General features: G+C 37.3%; 1 protein-coding gene across 1 annotated transcript in view; it reads right to left on the bottom strand.

The window, feature by feature from the left end:
• Window positions 1-15,666: 15,666 nt before the first annotated feature.
• LOC145670267 (uncharacterized) overlaps window positions 15,667-25,042 on the bottom strand; it is a 132,011-nt gene continuing 122,635 nt past the window's right edge. The window contains exon 6 of the mRNA XM_081738693.1: window positions 15,667-16,424. Coding sequence (XP_081594819.1) covers window positions 15,963-16,424 — 462 coding nt within the window. The 3' untranslated portion in view covers window positions 15,667-15,962. The remainder of the gene's footprint in view (window positions 16,425-25,042) is intronic.

The raw sequence follows: 25,042 nt of genomic DNA, 5'->3' as shown, positions 1-25,042 counted from the left end.
CATGACTTATAAAGATTTTAAGTGGGTTAAACCTTACATAGATATAATGAATATTCCAGATGACTCAGAAACTGGCTACATATTAGAAGTAGATTTAGAATATCCAAAGTATTTACACAACAAACATTCTGATTTACCATTAGCTCCAGAAAATATGTGTCCACCAGAATCTAAACAATCAAAATTATTAACGACACTTTATAACAAAGAAAGATATGTTATTCACTATAGAAACTTAAAACTATATATGTCACTTGGAATGAAATTAAAGAAAGTGCATAGAGTACTAGAATTCAAGCAATCAGACTGGTTAAAGAAATACATTGATTTAAATACAAATATGAGAACGCAAGCTAAAAATGAGTTTGAAAAAGATTTTTATAAGCTCATGAATAACTCGGTATTCGGAAAAACAATGGAAAATATTCGAAAGAGACAGCCCATACAATTAGAATGTGATCCTGAAAGAGTAGAAAAATTAATTGCAAAACCTAATTTTGATTACAGAATAATATTTACAGAGAATTTGTGTGCTATACATATGAAAAAAGAGCGATTGACATTTAATAAACCAATATATGTTGGTATGAGCGTATTAAAACTATCGAAACTATTAATGTATGATTTTCACTTTAACACTATGAAGCCGAAATATGGAAACAATATAGATTTATGTTACATGGATACTGATAGCTTTAAATATGAGATTGAGACTGAAGACTTTTACAAAGACATAGCAAAAATAATTGATCAATTTGATACGAGTGAATACGAGAAAAATAACATATGGACTACCACTAATAAACAAAAAAGTAATAGGTAAGATGAAAGATGAGAATAAGGGTAAAATAATGACGGAGTTTATTGGGTTAAGAGCTAAGATGTATGCTCTTAAAGTAGAAAATAAAGAAAAGAAAAAGGCTAAAGGAGTAACTAAAGCTGTAATATCAAAGGAGTTGCAGTTTAATGATTATAAAGAAAGTTTATTTAAAAATGCAAAAACATATAAAAACATAAACCTCATTAGAAGTTATAAGCATGACCTATATACTATAACAGTTAATAAGCTAGCATTAGATTCTTCCAACGATAAAAGATATATATTACGGGATGGGGTAAATACACTAGCTTGGGGGCATTGTAAGATAAAGTAAAAATGTAATTATGTATAGTGTAGTGTAGTGTAGTTTTAGATGTAAGTTTTTAGATGTAAGTTCTTTATAGTTAAATGCTATAAAGTTCTAATTAATTTGATTCCTTCTGTAAATGCTTTTGTAACTAGATTTAGTGATTTTTTAATTTTGTAACTAGATTTAGTGATTTTTTGTAATTTTGTAACTAGATTTAGTGATTTTTTGTAATTTTGTAACTAGATTTAGTGATTTTTGTAATTTTGTAACTAGATTTAGTGATTTTTGTAATTTTGTAACTAGATTTAGTGATTTTTTTGTAACCAGGTTTAATTTTTTCTCTAAATACTTTGCGCTATGTGTAGTTAGCTGGAACCTTCTGTAAATGCTTTGTGCTTTTCTGTGTGCTGGTCAAAAAATATTGGTAGGGGGAAAGTTGTCTGCAGAACCTACATATGTATACTACTTCTGCGAGATCCATCTGCATATTGTCTTCCCGTCTGCGCGTAGGTCTTCCTAATGGTCGTTTCCTGATTGGTCTTCCAGTCAAGGCTTTGAAAGGGTTTCTATTTTCTTCCATCCTTGCTACATGACCTGCCTCCTAAGCCTCCTAGACTTGATTACCCTAACAATGTTTGGTAAACGTATAGATTATGTAGTTCTTCGTTATGAATTTTCCCCCATTCCCCATTCCTGTTCCCCTTGTGTCCGAATATTCGTCTCAGGATCTTGTTCTCAAAATAAACCACCATGTTTCGCAACCATATAGAACAACATGCTTGATTATCGTTTTATATATTTTAAGCTTCAAATTCCTCGACAGAGTTCGCGACGACAAGAGATTTTGTACTGAATAATAACATGAATTCCCTGCTTTAAGTAGACATTTAATTTCTTCGTGAATATGATTTTCGTCTGTTAATATTGATCTTAGATATTTGAAAGTATCCACTTTATCAAAAGAATTATTTAATATTTTAACGCATCTATAATTTGCTGTATTACGGTCCCGACGCACTTCCATGTATTTAGTTTTCTCTGCATTTACTTCTAAACCCATGTTCCTGCAAGCATTTAATAAGATCTCTGCATTTCTTTCTATTGTTCTCCTGTCATCTCCTATTAAATTTACATCATCAGCATATGCCATAACCTATAAATAATTATTCATATTAATTACCAACCGTTGTTTATATTGATTTTTTTTCCTCCTAAATTGTTAACTTTATAATTATTTTGTTAGATAGATTATATTTATTGGCTATTTGACAACTGAAAATCACATTTTACAGTTATTTAATTATAATGGTAATAAGCAATTCCCTATTAAACAGATACTGTTTTCTTTCTTTTTTATTTTCATGGCGTTTCTTTCTTTATATAGCAAACATTATTAAAGATAGAAAACCTCTGTCAGTTTGCTATCAGGGGAACTTCTTTATTAAGATTTTTCCACCTCCAATGTATTTAATGACCTGGATACGATCATGGAACCCTAAAGTTACATTACAGGCCCAAATACTAATGTTCTAAGTTACGGTCTGTGTGAACCTAATTTAAGGAAGAATCCGAACCACTATGATGAGTTTTAATTTCATAGCTCTCTCAGTAGAAATTGAATTCGGCACCTCGCGCACGAGCGGCACATGTAGTAACTACTGTATCAATGGGAAGAGCACAACTATTTGTAGAAGTATTACTTAAATGTTTCTATCGTATGTTAAACTGTAAGATGACGTTTAAAACTTGAACTTATATAACACATCGTTCACCCGGAAATAAACCACGGATGTCGTTAGTAATATCATCTCGACTTCGTTTTTCGAAAGAACTAACCTTCAAATGACACGTGTCTGATTTTCACGTCAATCGGACCATAAACAGCAAAGCTGCTGTGGTAAAAGTGACGCTACTTATGCATTTGTGGAACAAATGGACAAAAACGAATTTCGTGTGTTGATAAAACATTGCTATTTAATGGGAAGAAAATACCATGCAAACTCAGCAATGGATTGAAAAATGTTATCCAAACTCTGCTTCGTTAAAAACAAGCATTTGCCGGTGGTATGCTAATTTTAAGCGTGGTCGCACGGATACAAATGATGCGGAACACTCGGATAGGCCAAATGAAGCAGTCACTCCGGAAAATGTGAAAGAAGTTTGTAAAATCGTGCTGGATGACCGCAAAGTGAAAGTTTGTGAGATTGCTGAGATGGTAAACATATCAACTGTAAGTGCGGGTACGATTTTACACGAAAAGTTGGGCATAAAAAAAAATCTTTTCCAAGTGTGTGAACCGTTTGCTCACAATGGAACAAAAGCAACAACGAGTCGGCGATTCAAAGAGCTTTTTGTCAGTGTTTACTCGCAATAAACATTATTTCTTCCGTTGGTATGTGATAATCGACGAAACATGGATCCACCATTTCACTCCGAAGTTGAAGCGGCAGTTAGCTGAGTGGTGTGCAGCCGGTGAAAGCCGTCCGAAGCTTCCAGAAAGGTAATAGTCAGCTGGCAGTCATGATGTCAGTTTTTTGGGATACGCAAGGTATAATTTACATCAACTACCTTGAAATGGGAAAATTTATCAATAGATATTATTCCATTGAGTTATTGATACTTTTGAAGGACGAAATCGCAAAAAAAAACACACACAAAAAAAACGACCGCACATGAAGAAGAAAAAAGTCTTTCATCAAGACAATGCACAGTGCCACAAGTCAATGAAAACAATGGTTAAATTGAACGCTTCAATCTGCTTCCCCACCCACCACACTTTCCAGATCTAGCCCCCAGCGAGTACTGGCTGTTTGCTGATCTCAAAAAGATGCTTCAGGGGAAAAGATTTGGCTAGAATGAGGAAGTCATTGCTGCAACTGAAGCTTATTTTGAGGACAAGGTCAAATCGTTTTACAAGCATGGCATCGAAAAGTTAGAAAAGCGTTGGAATGATTGTATAGCTCTTGAAGGTGATTATGTTGATGAATAAAAGTGAATTTTGCGAAACAAATGTTGTTTTCTTAGTTAGTCCCGGGACTTGTTTGAACGATGTGTTAAGTATTCGGTATCTAATTTTATATAATGAGGCGGTTTTGAGTGTGTTTGGGAATACTCAGGTATGTGCTTAAAAACTTTCAAAATGGTTTATTCACGTTCTTTTTTCTACAATGAAGAAATACAAGGGCCGTCCAGAAAATAAAGAACGACTTTCCACCACTCCAATCGCGTGCAGGGCATCTAGCTCCTTCCTTAACCTCAGTATGAGAACAGTCTCAATGCTGATGTCACACACTTGTTTTCTGCAGCTATTCAAAATGGTGGCACTAATAGAAAATTCCGCCATATGTGAAGTACGGAATGTCATTCATTTTCTGAACTCACAGAAAATTTAGCCTATTGCAATGTATAGACAAATAAAAAATGTTTATGGTAATAGTGCAATGAACGAGTCATCAACGAAGAAATGGTGCATTATATTTAATCAAGAAAGAACCAGTGTTCATGGTGAAGTTCGTAGTGTGGGCCATCACTTGTTAAGGCTTCCCACTACAGTCCTGAATTGGCACCAAGTGATTTTCACTTATTTCAGAAACTTAAGGATTTTTCTTTGTGTGTGTGTGGAAAAAGTTCCCGAACGATGAGGAACTCAAGCAAGCAGTGACAGCTTTGCTCAAATCTTTGGCAGCAGATGAGCTTAACATCGGTATTGAAAAACTGGCCCCACGTTATAACAAGTGCTTTTGTGTGTGTGTGTGTGACAACTATGGCGATTACATAGAAAAGTACAGTAAGGTCATGTGACTTTGTAAATAAAGTTTTGTTCTGATATTTTTGTTTCTATTTAACCATGGCAAAACGTTCTTTATTTTCTGGACGACTGTCGTATGTAAATAAAAATAAATAGAACTATAACTCACTATAGATTAGTCATTGATATTTTTTCTTTCTTAAATTACAAAGCAAGTTTACACATTTTAATGCTGGAGAAAATAAAGAAAACAAAACTTTTGCACCGTTCCTTCCTAATAAAAAGGTACCATAAACCATACTTTGAAAGAAAAGTATGAAGAAGTTTGTCATAGAAATATGTCTCCAAAGAATACGTCACATTCTACTAGTCGACAGTAAAGAACTTGTAAAACTACTCACTATTTTAGGTTATAATGTTTTAGATGACTAAAATATTTCGTTGTTATGATTTTCTTTTTTAGAAATAGTTTATGTGACACTACTAGAACTCTGTGTGTCACTAACACTAATAGACAGAAATTGCTATAGTAGCCTCACTCTAAAGACAGCCACTTGCACAAAGGGAAGCCGTCCTTGTGTGCGGTTTCTTTTCATACTGTCCTGTTTTTTTTTTTCGTTGAAAACTGACTGATGGGCAATAAACTGAACCCAAACTATTGCCAAATTTTTGTCAATGATCCTTTTTCTTTGGCACAACCTCACCCATACACACTGTTAGACATATGGATGCAAAAGAGAGGGAGAGAGGAAAGAGGGAGAGGGAAAAGAGGGCAATACGTACGGTAACGTTTAGCTTTTTCTTTTTCCAAAAGGACCACCAACTTTATGACGGCTTCTTTGTGCTAAATTCAAAGTCTCCTACTGGCTATCGTCTGGGCGCGCATTTTATACTTACAATGTAACGTTTTACATGCATAGTGAATAAGTAAATAAACAATCTGTTTCAACAGACAATATCAATTGTTGTATTATTGGTAAGAAATGGCATACTCTTCAACGCCATAAGAATCGATTTCCTCGATTTTCTCAGAAACTGCACATGAGAATTTGCCTTCAATTATTTCATGACTTTCAGTTCGATGGGATCTATTTGTTGATATACGAGCGTGATTCTGAAAGTAATGCCTCCAAGACGACAACTTTATTTTTGTTTAACGGATAGTACCGATACAGGTATCAGTGGAAAGCTTGCGATGTCAGCTACAAATGGTGGCATCACTTTTCAACATCATCCGCATTACAGGCAACACGCTTGTGCCAACGTGAAACAAGGTTTTTCATGCCATCGGCTAAGAATTGTGGTGGTTGTTCACCATTGCCCAACTACTGCTTCAACCTCCACGTCACATCTGTAACGTTGGCCCTTAAGGTAATCCTTAAGTTTGGGGAAGAACGCTGGGGACAAGATCCGCAGGGCGCGAGATCTGCAGGCAGGATGAGGCAGAATGTCAGCAACACATTGCCAGCAGATGGGACAACTTTGACATTTTTGACGGAGGAGAGAACGTGTGGCGGTATTACATCGACTGACGCTTGGATTCTGGGCCGTAATGGTGTATACACGACTCGTCGCCGGCAATAAATGTTGCTGGTCGCACAACCTTCCGCAGTCAGAAATTCAATGACAGCCCTCTGTTTCAATCGGACATCACCACTGGATATCATGAATTGCTCCATTACTCTGCAACGAGAAGGGATAGGAAGCTGAAACAAGTGGTATTCTATAGCTTAAGCACCAGTGCATTAATGGTAAATAGCTGAGAATGTTTGCAGTACTATTGGCCAAGTACCGGTAGTGGGATTGGAGGTGTTACTTTCTGGATAACCCTCGTATATGTCTTATCTTTAGATAATATTATGCTTAAACAGAAATTAATGTTTAAAAATTAATAAATTATCAGCTAAGTTTCATTAATAATCATATTATGTATCGCCATGTTTCTAATATTACAATCAAAAATTTCCGAAATAAGTTGATAATCATCGTTCAACTTGGACTTTTAGGTTTGAAAATACAAAAATCGGCTTTGTCAGAAACTTGGTGATTATTTACACCGTCTCTATTATTTTATTCAAGTCAATGAAAGTGATTCATTGATACAATCTCTTCTCCTAGGACTTTTTTTTTTTTTAGCTAATGCTGATAACATTACATCAAAAGAAAATTATAAGTAATTTTTTCCTTCTTTCAAAATGAGAGGGACTTCCACGGTGGGTCCACCGGATCCAGAGTCTCTCCCAAAACTTGCAAACTCAATTTACGTTCGTGCACTTTCTCAATATAACTATACTTGCTTAACAGGAAAATGATGTAGCATGAAAATTTGATCTTACATCATCTGTATTCTTTTCTTATAAGAGCAATCTAGTTTAATTATTTTTCCCTGAAAATATAGCTGGAAGTATTTCACAATTACATATCGTATTTCCAGTTGCAAAACAATATAAAGGTAAAAGCAAGTTTTGTCGCTTTTTACCCACCACCTTCGAACGTCGATATGTCACCTAAGATGTACCTGGAAGATCAAAGTCCACTACAAAGTTCACTTGGTACAAGATGAGATCGAAACAAGGATCCCATATACCAGAGGTGAACGCTCTACCACTGAGCCATCGCTGCATCGTGAAGACTGAGACCTTCTGATTTTTAGATAACGTCTATTTAGAAAAAAAAATGATTGTACAAATTTACTTCCAATATTGATTATTGATTTTAAACGGGTACATTGTGATTATGGAACCAATCATGGCTAATGCTTTTAATTTCTGAGTATGGAAAAGAATGGATTTGTTTGTTTATTGAACTTCAGCTACTCGTTTCAGTACAGGGGTTATATGGGACGTAGACTTAAAGTTTAAGATGAAATCAGACCCACGAAAATGCGTTCAATGATCTCTCACCAGAAATCGAACCCAGTATACTCGCTTCAAAGATGCGATTGACAGCCATCTATTTTAAACAGAATTATTCCAGGCATGACGTTTGTCACTGCCTCTCTTAGAAATCTTGTGAACTCTTTGCTACTTAAACTATAACTACAGGAACATGAACACAGAAACTTTGATGACAGAAATACGTCCATGTTCTACAAAGGACTCTTCATATCATGATCGTCACACTAATACAGAGCATAAAATTTAAGGACTGAGTCCAACGGCTAAATCAATGAATTTTTCCACTACTTCAGACTGCCAAACAAAGTAAACGCTTATAGTGAAACAAAACTGTATGGTCGCCAATTGTAACCAGAAATTTCGCGCCTTGGCCTAATAATTCAGATTACTCGAGTACCACGTGTTCTAATACTAGATTAGATGATGGGCTGAAAAGAAAAAGGTGTTGGGTCAAAAAACAAAAATGTTGAGAATGTAACAGAAAGAGTAGGAGTGTAATTTATAATACGGAAAGTAAACATGAAATGAAAATCAAACATATTTGGATATTATTTAAGAAAAAATGTATTCTAATTATAACGATACAAAGTATGTTGAAAGGAAGAAGAAAGAGAGAGAGACAGAGAGAGAGAGAGATAGAGAGAGAGAGAGGAAGGTAAATAATATAACTAATGAAAGAAACTGTAACCGATAAATACTAAGTCAAGGCAAAGAATACAAAGAAAATTGGTAGATTAAGGACATTAAAGCACAGAGGCATCTCAATTTGTAAGAAGTAATCTCCAGTTATAATAAAAATACTTACGTGAATAGTAATGGTAATGGTAATGATTATATACTTTAGCTGAAATGCTTAGAGCAAATACTTCAAAATCCTCCACGAGGTGGCAGCAGTCTCCAAGTCGGTATCAGAGAATATCTCTTGCTACTACTAGATGTCAGGCATTACCATTGATTCCACAAACTTCAGTAACTGCTCTCTGTCTTCTTATTCAATCTCATCCTACCTCTTGGGATAGCATGACTATGTTTAAAATAGATTCAATTATATGTACTATTAAATTAAAGAGTGGAAATAACTCACTCAACAACACCGAAGTCATACTTCTTAAATTTGAAACGAGAAATATGGACAGAAAATTCATTTAGTCATGATGAAAACAAGTGCCCTGGAAATACTTTAAATTTTGTATTCTTTATTATTATTATTATTATTATTATTATTATTATTATTATTATTATTATTATTATTATTATTATTATTATTATTATTATTATTTTGATTTTATTATTTATTTTCTCTATTATATTTTCTTTTATTTCTGCCAATAATAGAGTAACTTATACATGCTTATACCTAAGAAAATTAAACCCGGCATAAAAAATTTCTATTAAACATAACATAACTGAATACTTGTATGGCGTTTTTAAAAATTTCACACCTAACCAGAAAAAGGAGAGAGGAAATTTATATACTACTCAAACTTTCTACTATTTATTCAGAAAATGTGTAAAAATTCGATTAAATTGGAGATGTGGAATGCAATATTTAAATTCTTACTTAAAAATAAGAAAAAAAAAAGTCTTTCAATATTTACGAAAATTCCACTCCTAGTGGGTAAAAATTGGTAAATTTCTATAATATTAAGCTTTCTCACTATTTATTCAAGAATATACACAAAGTAAAAAATCACTTAAATTGTAAATCTGAAATTCAGTATGTATACTCTAAAATGCAAATAAAATAATACGTATTTCAGCAGTTTCGAAATTTCCGCTCCTAAAGGAGAAATGTGGACAATCCTTAGTTTTATATGTATGATATACGTATGAAAGAGTAAAATGACTCACCAATCAACACTGAAGCTATGATACTATGTACAGAAACGTGCAGGGTGTAACTTGTGGGGGGGGGAAGAGGCACTGCCCCCAAGGAAAGGTCCCCAACTTTCGAGGAGGCCCACTTTAAGACAAAATTTTCTTACTCCATATACGATACGAACACGAAATTATAAATGAAGCATCAAACAGGTTCACTACATTACATAAACAAAGCAGAACACAAAAGGTAAATAAAACAAAAATGGGTCGTATTCCCATTTCAGTAAAAAAAAAATATATATATATATTGTTCCCTTAATTAATTTATCATGTATGGAACGGGCCCAGGAATGTAACTAACTGCCCCGCAGACCTTGCCATGTGCGAGAGCTCACAGGCCCTGGGGGCCCATAAAGAGTAAGGGAAAGATGGAAAGAGGGGGCCCAAGAATTAGGAAAGCAACTTTCTCAGGGAGCCCAAATACGCGTATTAATGCTTCTCCCTCAGAAAAATCTAAGTTACGGCGCTGGAAACGTGAGATTTGTACTAAAAACTCCTATTGTATGGGAAGAAGGATTTAGAAAGAACTTTTTTGACTTCGTACCTTAAGAGGGTGATCTAAGGGATTGTAAATATTTTGCGAAGAGTAGAGTATCTCAGAAATATATAAAGCTAGGAAAATGAAAATCAGCGTATAATATCCTGGTGATTGGAGTAAATATCTGGATGTGAGTTTCAGTACTTTCGAAAATTTCGCTGTTAAAGGAGGAAAGAGAGTCAACTTATATATTATTCATAGTTTTGTTTCTTCATTTAAAAACAAAACCTGAATATTAGCTTAAGTTGAATTGGCACTTAAGCTTCTAATTAAAACTATGAGCATATGTTGCAACGTTGCCGAAAATGACACTCCCAAAGAGGTTAAGGAGCGATTTCTATAAATAGTAAAATTTACATGAAACAACTCAAGAGAGTATACTGTTTGAAACAAGGAAAGAATTATTAAAATTGGTGAACATACACACAACACACGGTTTAATTAAAAATTTCCTCCTTTATTGAAGTTGGTTATAGTTAATCAAAATTTTTGAAATCTTGTTCATGGGTAATTCTGAAATAGCTCATTATGTTAGTAAAAACCCCATCAAACTACGACCAACAGGTTTCGAAATGAGGTGCATTTATCATACGTCTCTCATCAAACGTTGTAGGAATTATTTGAATATATTTACACAATTAATGATTGATCAAAATCTTTGATATAATTAATACGTAAGAACCTTTCTTGGGAAATGCTTATTAGATAAGTGAAAACCGTATCGAAATATGTTCAACGGTTCTCAATATACAACAATTATAAACATCCTTCATATACATATGCAGGTAAAACTAAGAATCTCTTTTCTATAACATAAGTTTAACATCAGAATGCGTCTTTTGTTATGTTGAAATGCGTTATGTTATGTTGATGTTACGATTTTATCTGATTACAAGAGAGAATTTCGCTTATTTCTCACGTCAGTACCTCCAGTGCTGAAAAACTCTACTAAGTTATTCTAGGTTTTTTTTTTGGTATTTTAGTTGTTTTTAACCAACAAAAGATGAATTCTGATGTCAAACTTATGTTATAGAAAAGAGATTCTTAGTTTTAGTTGCATATGTATATGAAGAATGTTTGTAAGTGTTGTATATTGAGAACCGTTGGACATATTTCGATACGGTATCACTTATCTAATAAGCATTTCCCAAGAAATGTTCTTACGTATTAATTATAATTCAGTTTTAATTTCCACGAAATTTAAAAATCCTCGTGATTTTGCGATATCCGTATCTGCTTCTTTCAAAGTTGAAGTAGAATCAGTGATATCCTAAGCAGATAGCCATAGTGTATATGAGAAGTCGATAACCTACGGCAGTGATACCTGATACACATAACAATTTTCCATGACATATGGAGCAATCTACAAAAATAGGAGTTTCGAAATACTATCGTTCAATCTTTTAAAAAGAAATGGGTATTAATACTGGGTAATATTCAATGAATTCTATACTAATATACTTCTAAACAAAACGAGAAACTCTTACATTGGTGGACAATCTTGTTTCTAGCCTCCTGGCAAAATCTGAAATGACGCTGCAGGTTATGTTCATTAGACATATATAAGGAGTGTTCAGAAATTAACGACCACGGATTTAGATATCTTGTAGGATACCTCAAGAGGGGCGAAAAGCTTCGAATTAAAACCTTTCTGAAGGCAAAATGCTAAAGACAAAAAGACTTCGTCTTTAAGTCATAAACACTCAGAAAGACGGAAAATAAATTATTAAAGGCACATAACATTATAGGAATGAAATATTCATCTTGAAAAATAATGTGCCACTTTTGCCATAAAAAGCATGAAATCAATTGTCCTACGGTGCGGAAACCGTTTCAGAGAAAGTTGGTGAATATAGGTGATTATATCGGTCCTGGTCCCATGAGCACAGTAGTGATGTCGGAAATCTGGTCCGGTCCCTGAGGCCTTATGAGATCCCGAAATTTGGACATGAGTCCATTCCATTCGCTACCAAATATAGAATTTTTAGACACAGGTGGTGGTGTTGGGAAGACCTGGGTCTTCGGAGCGCGGCGATAATATCAGAAATCAGACCCCGGCCGGAGACCCCAGAAATGGAGTCCTGAAATTTTGGGCTTGGATTCCACCAACTATTGCGCTTGGATTCATCAATTAAACATGAAACTCTTGGACGCGGATTGCTGTGTTGGTTAGGTCCGAATTCGCAGAGCACAGGGTAATGTCAAAAATCGAGCCTAGGAACGTTGCTCCAGAAATGGGATTCCGAAGTTTTTTGACACGGTGCCGTTCTAATTGCCTATTGAGCATGGAGTTGTTGGGCGCAGGTGGTGAAGTTGGGAAGATCTTGGTCCCTTAAGCACAGCAGTGATATTAGGAAACGGGTCCGGGCCCGGACCACCAAATATGTGGTCCCGAAGTTTCGGACTCTGATTCCTTTCATTTGCCTATTGAATTGGAATTGTTGAGCGCTGATAGTAGCGTTGAAATGATATGATTCCCCTGAGCATAGCGATGACATCACAATTCATGCTTATATATGTATGCGAGTGTGTGTGTTTATATATATATATATATATATATATATATATATATATATATATATATATATATATATATATATATATATATATATATATATATCCAGACAGCAATTCGAAAGATATGAATTCTATCAAATGTTTGTTACTACGGCTGTTAATGTGCAAAATCAGGCTATTTCGTTTTCCTGTGCAAGTTGGGAATAGTAGGTGATTTGCTGATTTGTGGGAACAATTGCGCATGACTGATACAAAACTTTGTTTTTGTCTGAACCCAATCAACAGTTCTCTCTCATTTATCCCTGACCCTTCACTTTGTCGGTGTAGGTATCAAGGAAACATCTTTCGAAACAATTTATTTTAGAGTTTGTTTCAACATTGTCCAAAACAACTGTTGCTATCTGATTTAGCGAGTTCTTCATTTTTCATGGAACAAGTCCTTTTCTATGTGTTCATTGTGTTACTGTTCCAGAGTCAACAAAAAAGGTTCACGCTAAATATCTCGGATGCCGTACAAAGAAGAAAGGAAGAGTGCGATACGATCCGTACCAGCCGAGTCTTCGCACACCAACCTTCAGGAATCAGGACCTGACGATAGTCTTTGGAATAAAATATGAAATACCTCAACGAATGTCGTGTTAATATCGCGGTTACCCATCTTTATTATGTATATGCCCAGGTATAACTCCAACGCCTTTTTTAATGATTCTTCTTTCGGTTGAAACAGTACACTTCTATGGTGGTAGTAGGTAAATTTCATTAGGATCTAATAAAAGCATTTGGAGATAGAGCAAAAAACTCATCAACGGTTGACAATGTTATAATATAATGTTCTAACATAATTGTTTACATGTGCATTATAATTTTCAATGGATAGATGAATTTTTTAATTAAAAAATATTTGTTCCTACATATTTCGTAGATCTATCAAGTTTATATGACGTTAGTGTCCTATCCTAACCCAAAGATTCTCCACTCCAAACATTCTTTATCCTACCTTTACTTTAGTTACCTATCTTAACTACTGGTATAGCAAAAAAAGTACAAAAATTAAACAAGTAAAATAAAAAATAACTGACTTCATAAAAAGTACTTGAATGCAAAACATAAAAATCTTAAAAAGAATATGAACCGATTTTATAGACCTCTGAAAAATCACAAAGTTATTTATTATTATTATTAGCATTTATAAAGAATTTTCAAGTCTTCCCTAACCCAAACAAATTTATGCTTCATAAAAATATCATTGAAATTGCTTCATATTGGCCATTAATCCATTGGCATAGTACATCAATTTGTTATAAATAATAATAATAAATTATTTTCTAATTTTTAGATTTCTTAAAGTCGGTTAAGATATATATATATATATATCAGGGGCGGATCCAGGACCGACTTCTGAGGGGCGGTGGGTTGTCATACTGCTACTTTTAAGGGCTCGAAACTTTGGGATGGGTTTTATTTATGTATATAAAATAAGAAAGTTTCCTCTTCTGGGGGGTCGATCGCCCCGATCGCCCACTCTGGATCCGCCCCTTATATATATATCGAGATCGTTTATCTTTTATATTGTGTGAGTTTGACTAGAAATGAAATGTGATCTGAAATGGCGAACATAGTGTTAGTTAAATCGTAAATTTGAGATTCTTGAATTTCGTTAATTTCATGTTGAAAGAATTGCCCAAACGGAATAAAAACTTAATAGTTGTATTTACAACCATCATTTTACCCACTTATACAAACTTCGGTGTGGAAATTCGTGCCCTTTTAACTTGATCACTTTCTACAATTCGTTTGTCACTGAAGTATTGAAGTAAAAGATTTTTTTTAAATAATCAAACCATAACAAATGTTCATGTACATGTTTATGGTTAGTATAGTTTACCGGTGACTGTCATTTTTAGTTAACTTAAGTTGTGACTGGTCAGTATTTAGCGTAAAAACACCTGCGGTTTTTTAGCCGATGGTCAATTCAAACTTTCAATTTTAACTTTTGTTGCTTATTTAGTTATGATACGGACTTCGGCTAGATTAAAGGATCACTGATCGAAAGATATTTTGAAAAACAGTAAGTTAGTATCTAATAATATTCATGTGTGCTGATCATTCATCGTCACTTGTGATGTTTTTGACAAAATCTTACGATTTCTAAGTTTCATGCCATTACGACCTTTCGTGCTCAAGGAAGACTATTAATGGGGTCATTTTTCATGTTAACGACCAAATTGGGACCTAAGCAGAGCTGGCCCATCAGATGGCCTCAGTTTTTGTGAATTGTACAAGGGACTCTAAAGTGAATAAGAAGTGCCATCCATTGCAAACTTTTGAACTTACGTTAAGGACACAGAGCGAATGCGCTTGTTAAAAACTTCAGCTATTTTGTTTGCTTCCCTTATTTGTATAGAAAAAAATATTTAAAAATTATTTTTACCAAAGAGATTAATTTCTTTATACCGAAAGTGACGACTTTTTATCTTCCATGTGTTCAATTGAATGGTAAGGGGAAAAATAAGGAATGTCACAAAACTACATTTTCCAAAAAATGACTTTTTAATATTGAAAACCACGTACAAAATAAATGCGAATGAATTACATGAATGATCACTTAATAAACTTAAAGGTTATTGTTCATTCGTTATTGTACGCAGTGAGATAGAACCAAGAGCCACCAACAGATAAGCCAAAACACTGGCTAAAGCACACACATGGACATTCTTTGTTTTTTCTCCTTACCCTTGAATTTAAGTCGATCGTCACTTGAAAATGATAAATTGCATGCACCTTTGGCTATAAAATAATTACTTTCGATGCTAAACTAAATTTAATTTTTTTCTGAAAATGAAACAAAATATGCATTTTGCATATAGGACAATAAGAACATACGATCTAATTGAGAGATTATATTTTAGCCTTATCAGTATAAAAAATAAGTTGAAATAAATACAAATTTCACTGTTTGTATTATCTATTCCCTACCAGGTTTTATTTGTATAGAAAATAGGTACAGAGTAACTTGATTCATTTAATTTGTTTTATTTATAATCTTTAGATAAGTTATAGTATTCAAGAAGAGTATGTTTATACTTTGGCAAACTCGATATATAATAATATGTGCTTCACATATAGAAATAATACTTGCGTTCAATATATTCTGATAAAATTAGAATTTTAAAATATGATGCGGTTAATTCAGTTGGGACTGTATACTTCTTGAGATTGCCGGAGATGCTGATAATACTTGTAAATCAACGTTAAAGAATAGTGCAGTTAGAGCGTTGCTGCTGATGGTGCTGAACCTCCGGAAGGGTTCTCCGATGACATGATCTATTTTGATCTTCAGCCATTCTACTGTCAACAGACTTTGCAGACTTTGTTTTGACGACAGGAACACGTTCTGTACTCTCTTTTTCAGTAGGAAATGTATGGCCGCTGGCTGGATTTACAAGATGAACGCTAGGAGTAGCGTAAGCTGTTACTGTAATTGGGGCAACAGGCACAAATGCAGCTTCGTTTGCTGGTATTAAACTTAGCTCCGGAGATGACTGTAAGATGTGAAAGGCTCTCGGAGATGCCTCAATCAGAATGGGGCTTCCACTTACCATAATCTCCGTAGATTTTGACGATGTTTTACTTACTTTCTTACTGGCTTTGGAAGATGGAGGAATGAAATCTGCCCTTCGCCAGATAGCTTGGGAGAGGTTCGGACATGCTTTCTGGAATAAAGACGGAAGTTCTATTAATAACTTTGATACACATGAATCTCTACCAATTGTCATGTGTTACAGAATACTAACAAAATTGAGTTTAGTTTTATAAAATAAATTAATAGTTTACTCAAGACATTTTATGATAAATTATATGGGTTTCAGAAGATAACTTTCATTACGCTCGCATTAAATATAAAATACGCGGTTCTAAGATAAAATCATTACTTCAGTAGTTTAACAGACACAGGCAGGCTCTACAGGCTAAGCAAAATATGATAACATAACCACATTATCCGGTTCGCACCGGTTACCCGAACCGGTTGCTAAAATTTCTCAGGTTCGCAGAACCGTCTCTTCACATCTTGATTCAGTTCCTGCAAATAATAATAATAATTCTGTACTAGTAATTTTTGTCTGAAAATCAGTATACAAAACATCAATTTACAGATGTTACATGAAGGTACACTTTAAAAAATGAGGTGTTGAAAGAACACAAAACGACTACCACTTTAGCATGTTATTTGTGTGTTAATTCAGCGGCAAGCATTTATTTTTTATTTTTTTTTTTACGTTTACCCGCTTAAAGGGTTGCGCCCTTTCTTCGGGGAGAGGTCGGATGGTATAGGAGCATCAATTTTAATATGAGAGGGTCTAGGTGTTGTTTAGTCATCTTTATTTAACATTTTATTCAGTTTACTCATAGGGATGGGCATCAATTAAGCGAGGGCAATTTTCATGTGCCATGGATGCTAAGGAAGATCGTCTGGCTGACATATAGTCGTAGTCGTTCCTTAACTTCGGTGCCTGAAATGAAGAGAAAATACCAAAACACAGTTGCGGTGATTCAGGTTCATCAGGAGCTATAAAACATACGGTGCAATCACAGAACTAGACGGTAGGCAAGACAGGAGGAGTGGTAGATGTCATGAGGGTGAAGTGCTATGACGCCACAACACATGGGTATTGTTAGTAAGACGAATGCTGTTAGCTTCTGTTCCTGGGGCGACTCAGGAACTAATGAAGACAAAGGCAGCCCTGTTAGTGGTTGATTTACTGTGCATGAGATGGATAGATGAGCGTTGAAACTGTGCCAGGATGATAAATGTCGAAAACTTCCGGATCGACGTTCTCGCGGCCGATGTTCAAATGATACAGGGTCATCAGATGTTGTAAAGGTGTCGGATAATAAACAGCAGGGGTATCAAAGTCTCTATCATAGCGGAGAATGTTCAGGAATACTGGATGAGCAGTTTCAATGCGTTTCGTAATGTATTTTAAGCGGAGAATCTCAAGATGGGATAAGAGCGGTGGAAAATGAATACGGTCGTAGAGTAGACGGGTTGGGTGAGGGAGCTGGATACAAAAGACTAAACGAAATGCATGGCGTTCGAGTATTGCTAGCTTTCGATAGTACTTCGTAGGAGCTGGCAACCAAGCTGTGTGACCATAGGTTAAGACCGGACACATGAGAACTTTGTAAGTGTTTAGGAGGAGATTTGAATGTAGACCCCACGTGGTACCAACTAGTCGTTTCAGTAAGTTAAGTCTGTTTTTGGCTTTCTCGATGACGGTGAGAAGGTGCGGTGTCCAAGTAAGCTTGGAATCGAACACAATGCCTAGATACTTAAGAGTGTTATGGATGGTGACTGGTGAGTTATCAACATGAAGTGGTAATAAATGAGGATTTCGGTGTACTCGAGATCGACGACCAGATGGTAAGAAAACGATAGCTTGCGTTTTAGTAGCATTGATTGGCAAACGCCAAACGTTGCACCAGTCAACAAATGTGTCAATTGCCTGTTGAAGGTGTTGTTGGATACCAGCAATTGTCCGTCCGACAGCGAGAAATGCAGTATCGTCAGCGAATTGGAAAAGTTGTATACCAGGAGTGGTTGGTAAGTCGGAGACATATAGTAAATACAACAGAGAAGAGAGAGAAGATCCCTGAGGAACGCCAGAATTAAGGAATATTGGAAATGACAGAGCATCATTGATCGATATGAAAGCAAATCGGGCTGTGAGAAAGGAGTGTATAGTTCGTATGTAAGAGAGAGGAAGTTGGAAAGAGTATAACTTGTATATAAGACCCTGGTGCCAAACTTTATCGAATGCCTTGTCAAGATCAAATGTAACCAGACATGATGGATGACCCTGGTTGAATTGATTGTATATAGAGGTGCTGAGACGTAGCAGGGTGTCCAGAATGCTGAAATTGGGGCGAAATCCAGCTTGATGTAATGGTAGAAGAGAGTTAGTCTGTAAGTGATCGACGCACTAAGATACGTTCAAATATTTTGCTGAACGTGGACGTCAGTTGTATAGGTCGATAAGAGGTAACGTCAGAGGGTGATTTATTAGGTTTGGGAAAGAGTAATATTTTGAGTACTTCCAAGTGATGAGGAAAAAACCAGTACGGAGTATAAATGTATAAATAAAGCTTAGGATGGTGAAGACAACAGGAGGAGCGTTTTTAATCAGAGTATAGGTAAGCCCATCGAAGCCTGGTGCTGTATTTCGTTTCTTAAGGAGAGTAGACTGGATGTCTGGCGGTTGGATGGGACTGTGAGTGCATTATTTAGTTCCAGATCGTGACTATGATGTGGTTGCAAATGTGTTAAGTTAGGATCAGATAACCGATCGATTTCTGTAAGTAAACGTTGTGGAGTATGCCAGCCAGGTAAGGGAGTAAAGATATTTTGGAAGTGTGCGGCATAGGTATTGGCCTTGTCTTGATCAGAAGAGAGTGCGGGGCCGCGGTGGCTCAGTGGTAGAGCGTTCACTTCTGGTGTTTGGGGTCTCGGGTTCGATCCCAGCCCCCGCCAAGTGAACTTTGTGGTGGACAAAGACCGTGTGCGTGGGTTTTATCGGGGTTATCCCGTTTCCTCCCACTTTATTCATTCCACCATTTCATTCATTACTCATCATCACCTTCTCCTTTAGCCTAACCGGCATAACCGTGGGACGTAAAACTCAAAGATTTCATTTCATTATTTCAGAAGAGAGTGCTTGCTGGTTTACAACTAGTGGGTATGATGTCCTTTGGAATTTGCCAACGAGTTGATTGAACTGTCGCCAATATTACGTAGGATGGGATGTTTCGTTGAGTTTATTACAAGTTCTGGTCCAGTGAAGGCGTTTGTATGCGATTATGTAGTTATGAGTGATGCGAAGATATTGTCTATGAAGGTGAAGTGCTTCTAAATTACGGCTGCAGATGTATTCTCTGTAGGCACGTCGAACTGCAGTTATGAGAGAAAGGTATCGTGGAGGAAGTTTCGGTTTGTGCGGGGAAATGTATGCGGTTGGAATGTGTTGATCAGCGGCCGTATGTAAGGTCTGAGTGAGATGCTGCACGGCAGTGTCTAGGTCATGTTGTGATGTTAGCTCTAAAGTATCAGAAAGTACTGATGTGATGGTCGCTTGGTACGCTGGCCAGTTGGCCTGATGATACATATAAACTTTTCTCTTCGGTATGGTATGCTGTGAAGAAGTGTTGGTAGCAAGAGACAGCTTGATAGGAACGTGATCGCTCCCCAAGGAATCCAAAACGTCAATATTGATGTGAGAGTTGAGTGTTGTAGAGGATATAACGATATCAGGTGTGGTATTGCTAGATGGGCGAGTTTGCCGAGGAAGTACATGGAAGTGGCCGGTCGTATTAAGCGTGAGGAAATTCAAAAATCGTTGTTGTTCGTGTTGAGGCCGGCTGTAAAAATTGATGTCTCCCATGATAATGAATTTACGATAGGTGTCAGAGAGGTATTGAAAAAACTGATATGGTATATCCTGTCTCGGCCTGACATAGATGGTTGCAAAAGCTATAGTATGATTCCTGAGATATAAGAGAACAGCATTGTATTCGGGCAACTGGAAAGCAGGAGGTACGATAATAGACCGACGGGAAATGCGAGATTGCAAGCTAATAGCGGTACCTCCATGGAGCTGAGCGCCGTTCGGTCCATCATGTCTGTGGAGAACGTATTTAGGAATATAGCAGGGTATATAGGGAGCCAGGAACTTTTCGTTGAGAGCAAAAGCGGTGATGTTTTCCTCCAGAAGAAGTTGTTGAAACAGTACTTGATGCGTAAGAAGAGATCTTATGTTCAAAAATAAGAAATTGTAAGCCATAATGATGTGAAGCAGAAGTATGGAAATAGCACTGATACTACGGAACATGTTCAAACAGCCGTTTCAATGGGTTGAATTTGAAAATGAACGTTGGATCTGCTATATGTGGCGTGTAATGTGAGATTGTGTAGAAATTTAGCGGACTGAATGATTTGGTTGAGGACGTGCTGGCGCTGAAATGGCAGGATGTTCTGTAAAGTAAGAGTTAGGAATCGTAAAAGGTCTTCTATTGTGACAGAATGTGTCAGCGAGTTTGCAGGTGGGGTGCTGTCATCAGAAGTTGTGAAAGGTGCTACTAATTCTGGCTTATCAGGTGCAGGTGTGAGCTTTGCACGACATCGGTGACTGTATGTAGGGTGCTTTTCAGGGCAAGTGGTGCATTGAGGAGGTGCGCTTGAATTGGGACAATTTCGGGTCAGATGATTGCCACTACAGTACCCACATTTGACGGTGTTTGTACAATTTTGGGTGTAATGATCGTTGTAAGTTTGGAATTTCTCGCATCGTATTGGAAGAGGTGGAGGCGTGCGAGAAGGCTCTACCTTGTAGCGGCGGCGATATATATAAGCATCGTTAGCCAAAAGATGATCAATTATTTGCTGCTGGTCGGTCAAAACACGCACAAGGTAGGTAGGGCCATTGTTGTTACGAATTCTAATACATTTTTTGATTTCCAGGCCCTCGAATCGCAGCTCATCAAAGATCTCATCGTCAGTGAGTTCAGGTTCAATGCCTCGGATAACTACTGATAGAAGTGGTGGACGACGAGGTGGCGGAGGTGTTTTCCGTTGGCTCGGATTGAGAGGTGACAACACAGCCTGCGGCCCAAAAATTTCGTAGGTAGCTTTGTTTCTAACATGAATATGAAAGTTAGGGTTAGGAGTTTTCAATATGATTCCATCCCTAGTAGGAATGATTTGGTGGACATCAGCGCGCGGAACATATTTATTGATTTGCATGAAGACGGCGCGTGCAGTCCAGTACTTGGTATCGAAGTTCTTTAGGATGAAATTATACATGGTTTCTCTGGTAGCTGGCAAAGTAGGAGAGGATGGCGCATTAGTCCAGTCCATCTCGGTGTTTCTCGCAGTCACTGAGGCATTGGAACATTCTCCATCAGAGCTATATTGTCTTGGTTTCTTAGCGTCTGATTCCTTGGAGTGCCTAATTGGAGATCGTGAGCGAGATCGAGGCTCTGTGGCTCTCACTTGAGGAAACAATACGTCCTCGCGGAGATGTCGGTCAGTGCAAGCACTGGCCCTCCACAACAATAGATGAAGAAACGATTAGATGAGGATGATGATGGCCACGGGCTCCCACTTGAGTCAGCAATACGGACTGCAAGGGGATTTCGATTGTCTGGAGCAGAACAATCCTCCCTGAATGAACAAAAACACAATTAGATGCTTGCAGAGCGTTAAGAATCGTTCTCAGACCTATAAATCGATGATTCGATTCTGAATTCTGAGTTGAGTTCGAGCGGCAAGCACATCGCCTTCCGGGCGTATCACAAATAACTCTTTACTACCTGGGAGAATTTTCATTGGTATTTATCGTTTAATATAAGCAAGGCTTTGCGGAGTATATTTGACACTTATTCCAAGTAACGAATAATGTTCTATGTTTTCTGTAATCGGTCACAATAATATTGTTGTAAACCTGTGAATCGTCTGACAAGAGCTACATAGGCAACAGTTCTGTCATCTTCTGTTCATACGTGCTAAGACACAAGAAAAAAAGATAAAGAAAACAGATGGAAGTACTGCTCTGTGTAACTGTTGTCAGATGATTCAAAGGTTAACAACAATATTATTGTGGCTGATTACAGAAAACATAGAATGTGTTTAGTTACTTGCCACAAATGTGAAATATATTTCGTAAAGCTTTGCTCGTACCAGCCAATAAAAAGCAATACAAATACTCACAGCCAGTAACAAGGTATTTTTGATATGCTCTAAGGCGATGTGCTTGGTGTTGACAGACTCTCGATCGATATCTCATTCGACCCTATCAGCTGTGACGTACCAGACGTCAGTACATGTGTTTTTTATTTCTTCCTGTTCCTCATCTCGGATTCTTTCTCTTGCATTACATCTGAGCGCTGACCGTCAGACTGAGCAAGCCAAGGGCGTCATGTGCTACGAGTTTGGCAAGTGAATTTATCTAACCTTGACGGCTATCCGAACGGGTCGTCTCACCTTTGCATCATCTCATCTCATCTCATCTCATCATTTGATCAGGGATTTCCCACACACCATTACGGCTTCGTGCCGCAGGTCTCGTGTTGCTCATGACGGAATCTGGCAAAGCTTTTGGGCCACCTCTAGAATGCAGACACGGAGGTTTACCACCTGTTTTCGCAACTCCTGCTAGCTCCACGAAAGTGGAGGCAGAGAGAGCACTGCGAAAGACTCCGCCGAGCCTCAGAGCGCTCAACTACCTCAACAGTGTCTAATGCCTCAAGCAGACAACGATCTAGATCTCCACTTAGCCCAGCTATGCCAGTAAAGCACAATCTCCTCCTGCTAAGAAACAACATACGACCAATGAATCCGATGCATCCGACATGGACGCTGAATATTCCACATCATCACGCCGAGCATCAACTACCAATATCTCACCAAATCCACAGTCCTCTGTTCATTGCTTCCTATTACAGAAATATGATTCTAAGTACTCTAATGAAAAGTTCATTATTCTCCAACTTAGGAAATATTTACCCGCCTTCCACTCCAGGAAGTTGTAAAAACGCGAAACGGTTACATATTGAAGTCCACTGAGACAGATTTCCTCACGACATTACGCAATAAGGACACCACCTCCACCTAGGCGACTTCCAATGCTCTCTATCGTGATTCGAGGCGTTGATCCTACGTACTTCGACGAGGAAATCCAAGAGGAACTGCAGTATGAACATTAACAAAGCAACCCGTATTCGCAATAACACTGGCCCAACCTACATGGTTAGAGTTCTCACTTCAAGTCAGGACTCTTCTCACTCAAGGCGCCCTCATATACAAGCGACGACAAAGGGTCGAACCTTCTCGTTCACCTGCACCATTACCACTTCGTTGTGAGCGGTGCTAAACCTATAACAGCCACGCAACTGCTAACTGTAAAAATGCCTCTGTCTGTGGTTACTGTTCTGGCCCACATCATATGCGCCTTTGTCCTAACATGGAACTCCTGCCTAAATGTCCCACCTGTCAAGATAGACACCCCGCCTACAGCTATAAATGCAAAAGCAAACCTAAGCCTGATGAAACACATTCAGAATTAGTTGCCCCTCTCCGTACACAGTTTGCATCCACCAACACTGAGAAACATGTTAATAATCCAGTCACGGTAGGCAAACTCTTAGAATTTCTTACCCTTGCACTCCAGAATATACATCCTTTCAATCGTCAACACGTTCTTCACCAGCTTACACTTGCAGCCAAATTTACCTTCAACGTCTCTCTATATGCTACCTATTCAAATAACTATGTTCATTTTCATACTGTACGACATGAAACAACTGTTTAACCTGTGTGTCATCATGGATCTGTCATTCTTATTCCTAAATATCCGATCTCTTCCTAAAAACAAAGTTCTTTTCCAGACGCTTTTACTTGAATAACATATTACAGCCTTCCTTCTCAACGAAACTTTCCTGACTAAGTCTGTCTCCTGCCGCATTCCTAACTATACTTTACTCCGTCATGATAATCCACTATCGGCATTGCGAGCTAAGGGCGGAGCTGCTATATGCTTCCGACACACCATCCCATCAGACACCAACAATGTCCCGTTTTACATTTACCAGAGCATGTCATTACCATTCTATACTTTAAAAACATCACACTCACTCTGGCTACGCTCTACATCAGACCAGGCAATGAAATTCCTCTTGATTTCTTCTCACATATCTCCACTACCTATTGCCTCTGTATAATACTTGCAGACATCAACTTACATAGTCGCTCCGCTCAAGACCGCACTCGTTTTAGAGATTACATCACGACTCATACTACAGGAGTTCTTCTTGATCTTCCAGCTGTCACTCGACCAATATCGAACACCACATAGGACATTGCAATTACTTCTAATACGCTCAGCACACCTTGCACTATCACCGTCCTTGATTTACTTGGTACCGATCATGCCCCAATTAAACTGACATATCATACAGGTCTTGCTCATCAATAGCACCAACTGCCAGCCCGTCTCTCACCCCGCTACGATAAAGCCGACTGGCCCAGTTCTTATCACTCCACCGCTATTGCATCTTACGAAGCGCCCACTACTTAAGACGAACTCACTGTTCAAGTTGACCATATTGCCTCTGCTATTCAACAAGCCTATGCTCTTTACATACCACAAACAGAATCCATACCATACCGTCCAAAATTACCACCACAGTATCTTCCTCTGATTCGTCATTAACGACAAGCTTATCGTGATTACCTCTGTACACGAAACCCAGATGCGCTTCATCACCATCATCAGCTACAGAG

Source organism: Thermobia domestica, chromosome 14 (genome assembly GCF_964235325.1).
Source record: "Thermobia domestica chromosome 14, izTheDome1.hap1.1, whole genome shotgun sequence".
Taxonomy (NCBI): Eukaryota; Metazoa; Arthropoda; class Insecta; order Zygentoma; family Lepismatidae; genus Thermobia; species Thermobia domestica.
Note: the sequence above shows the minus strand (reverse complement) of the source record. Positions and strands in the feature narration are given on the sequence as shown.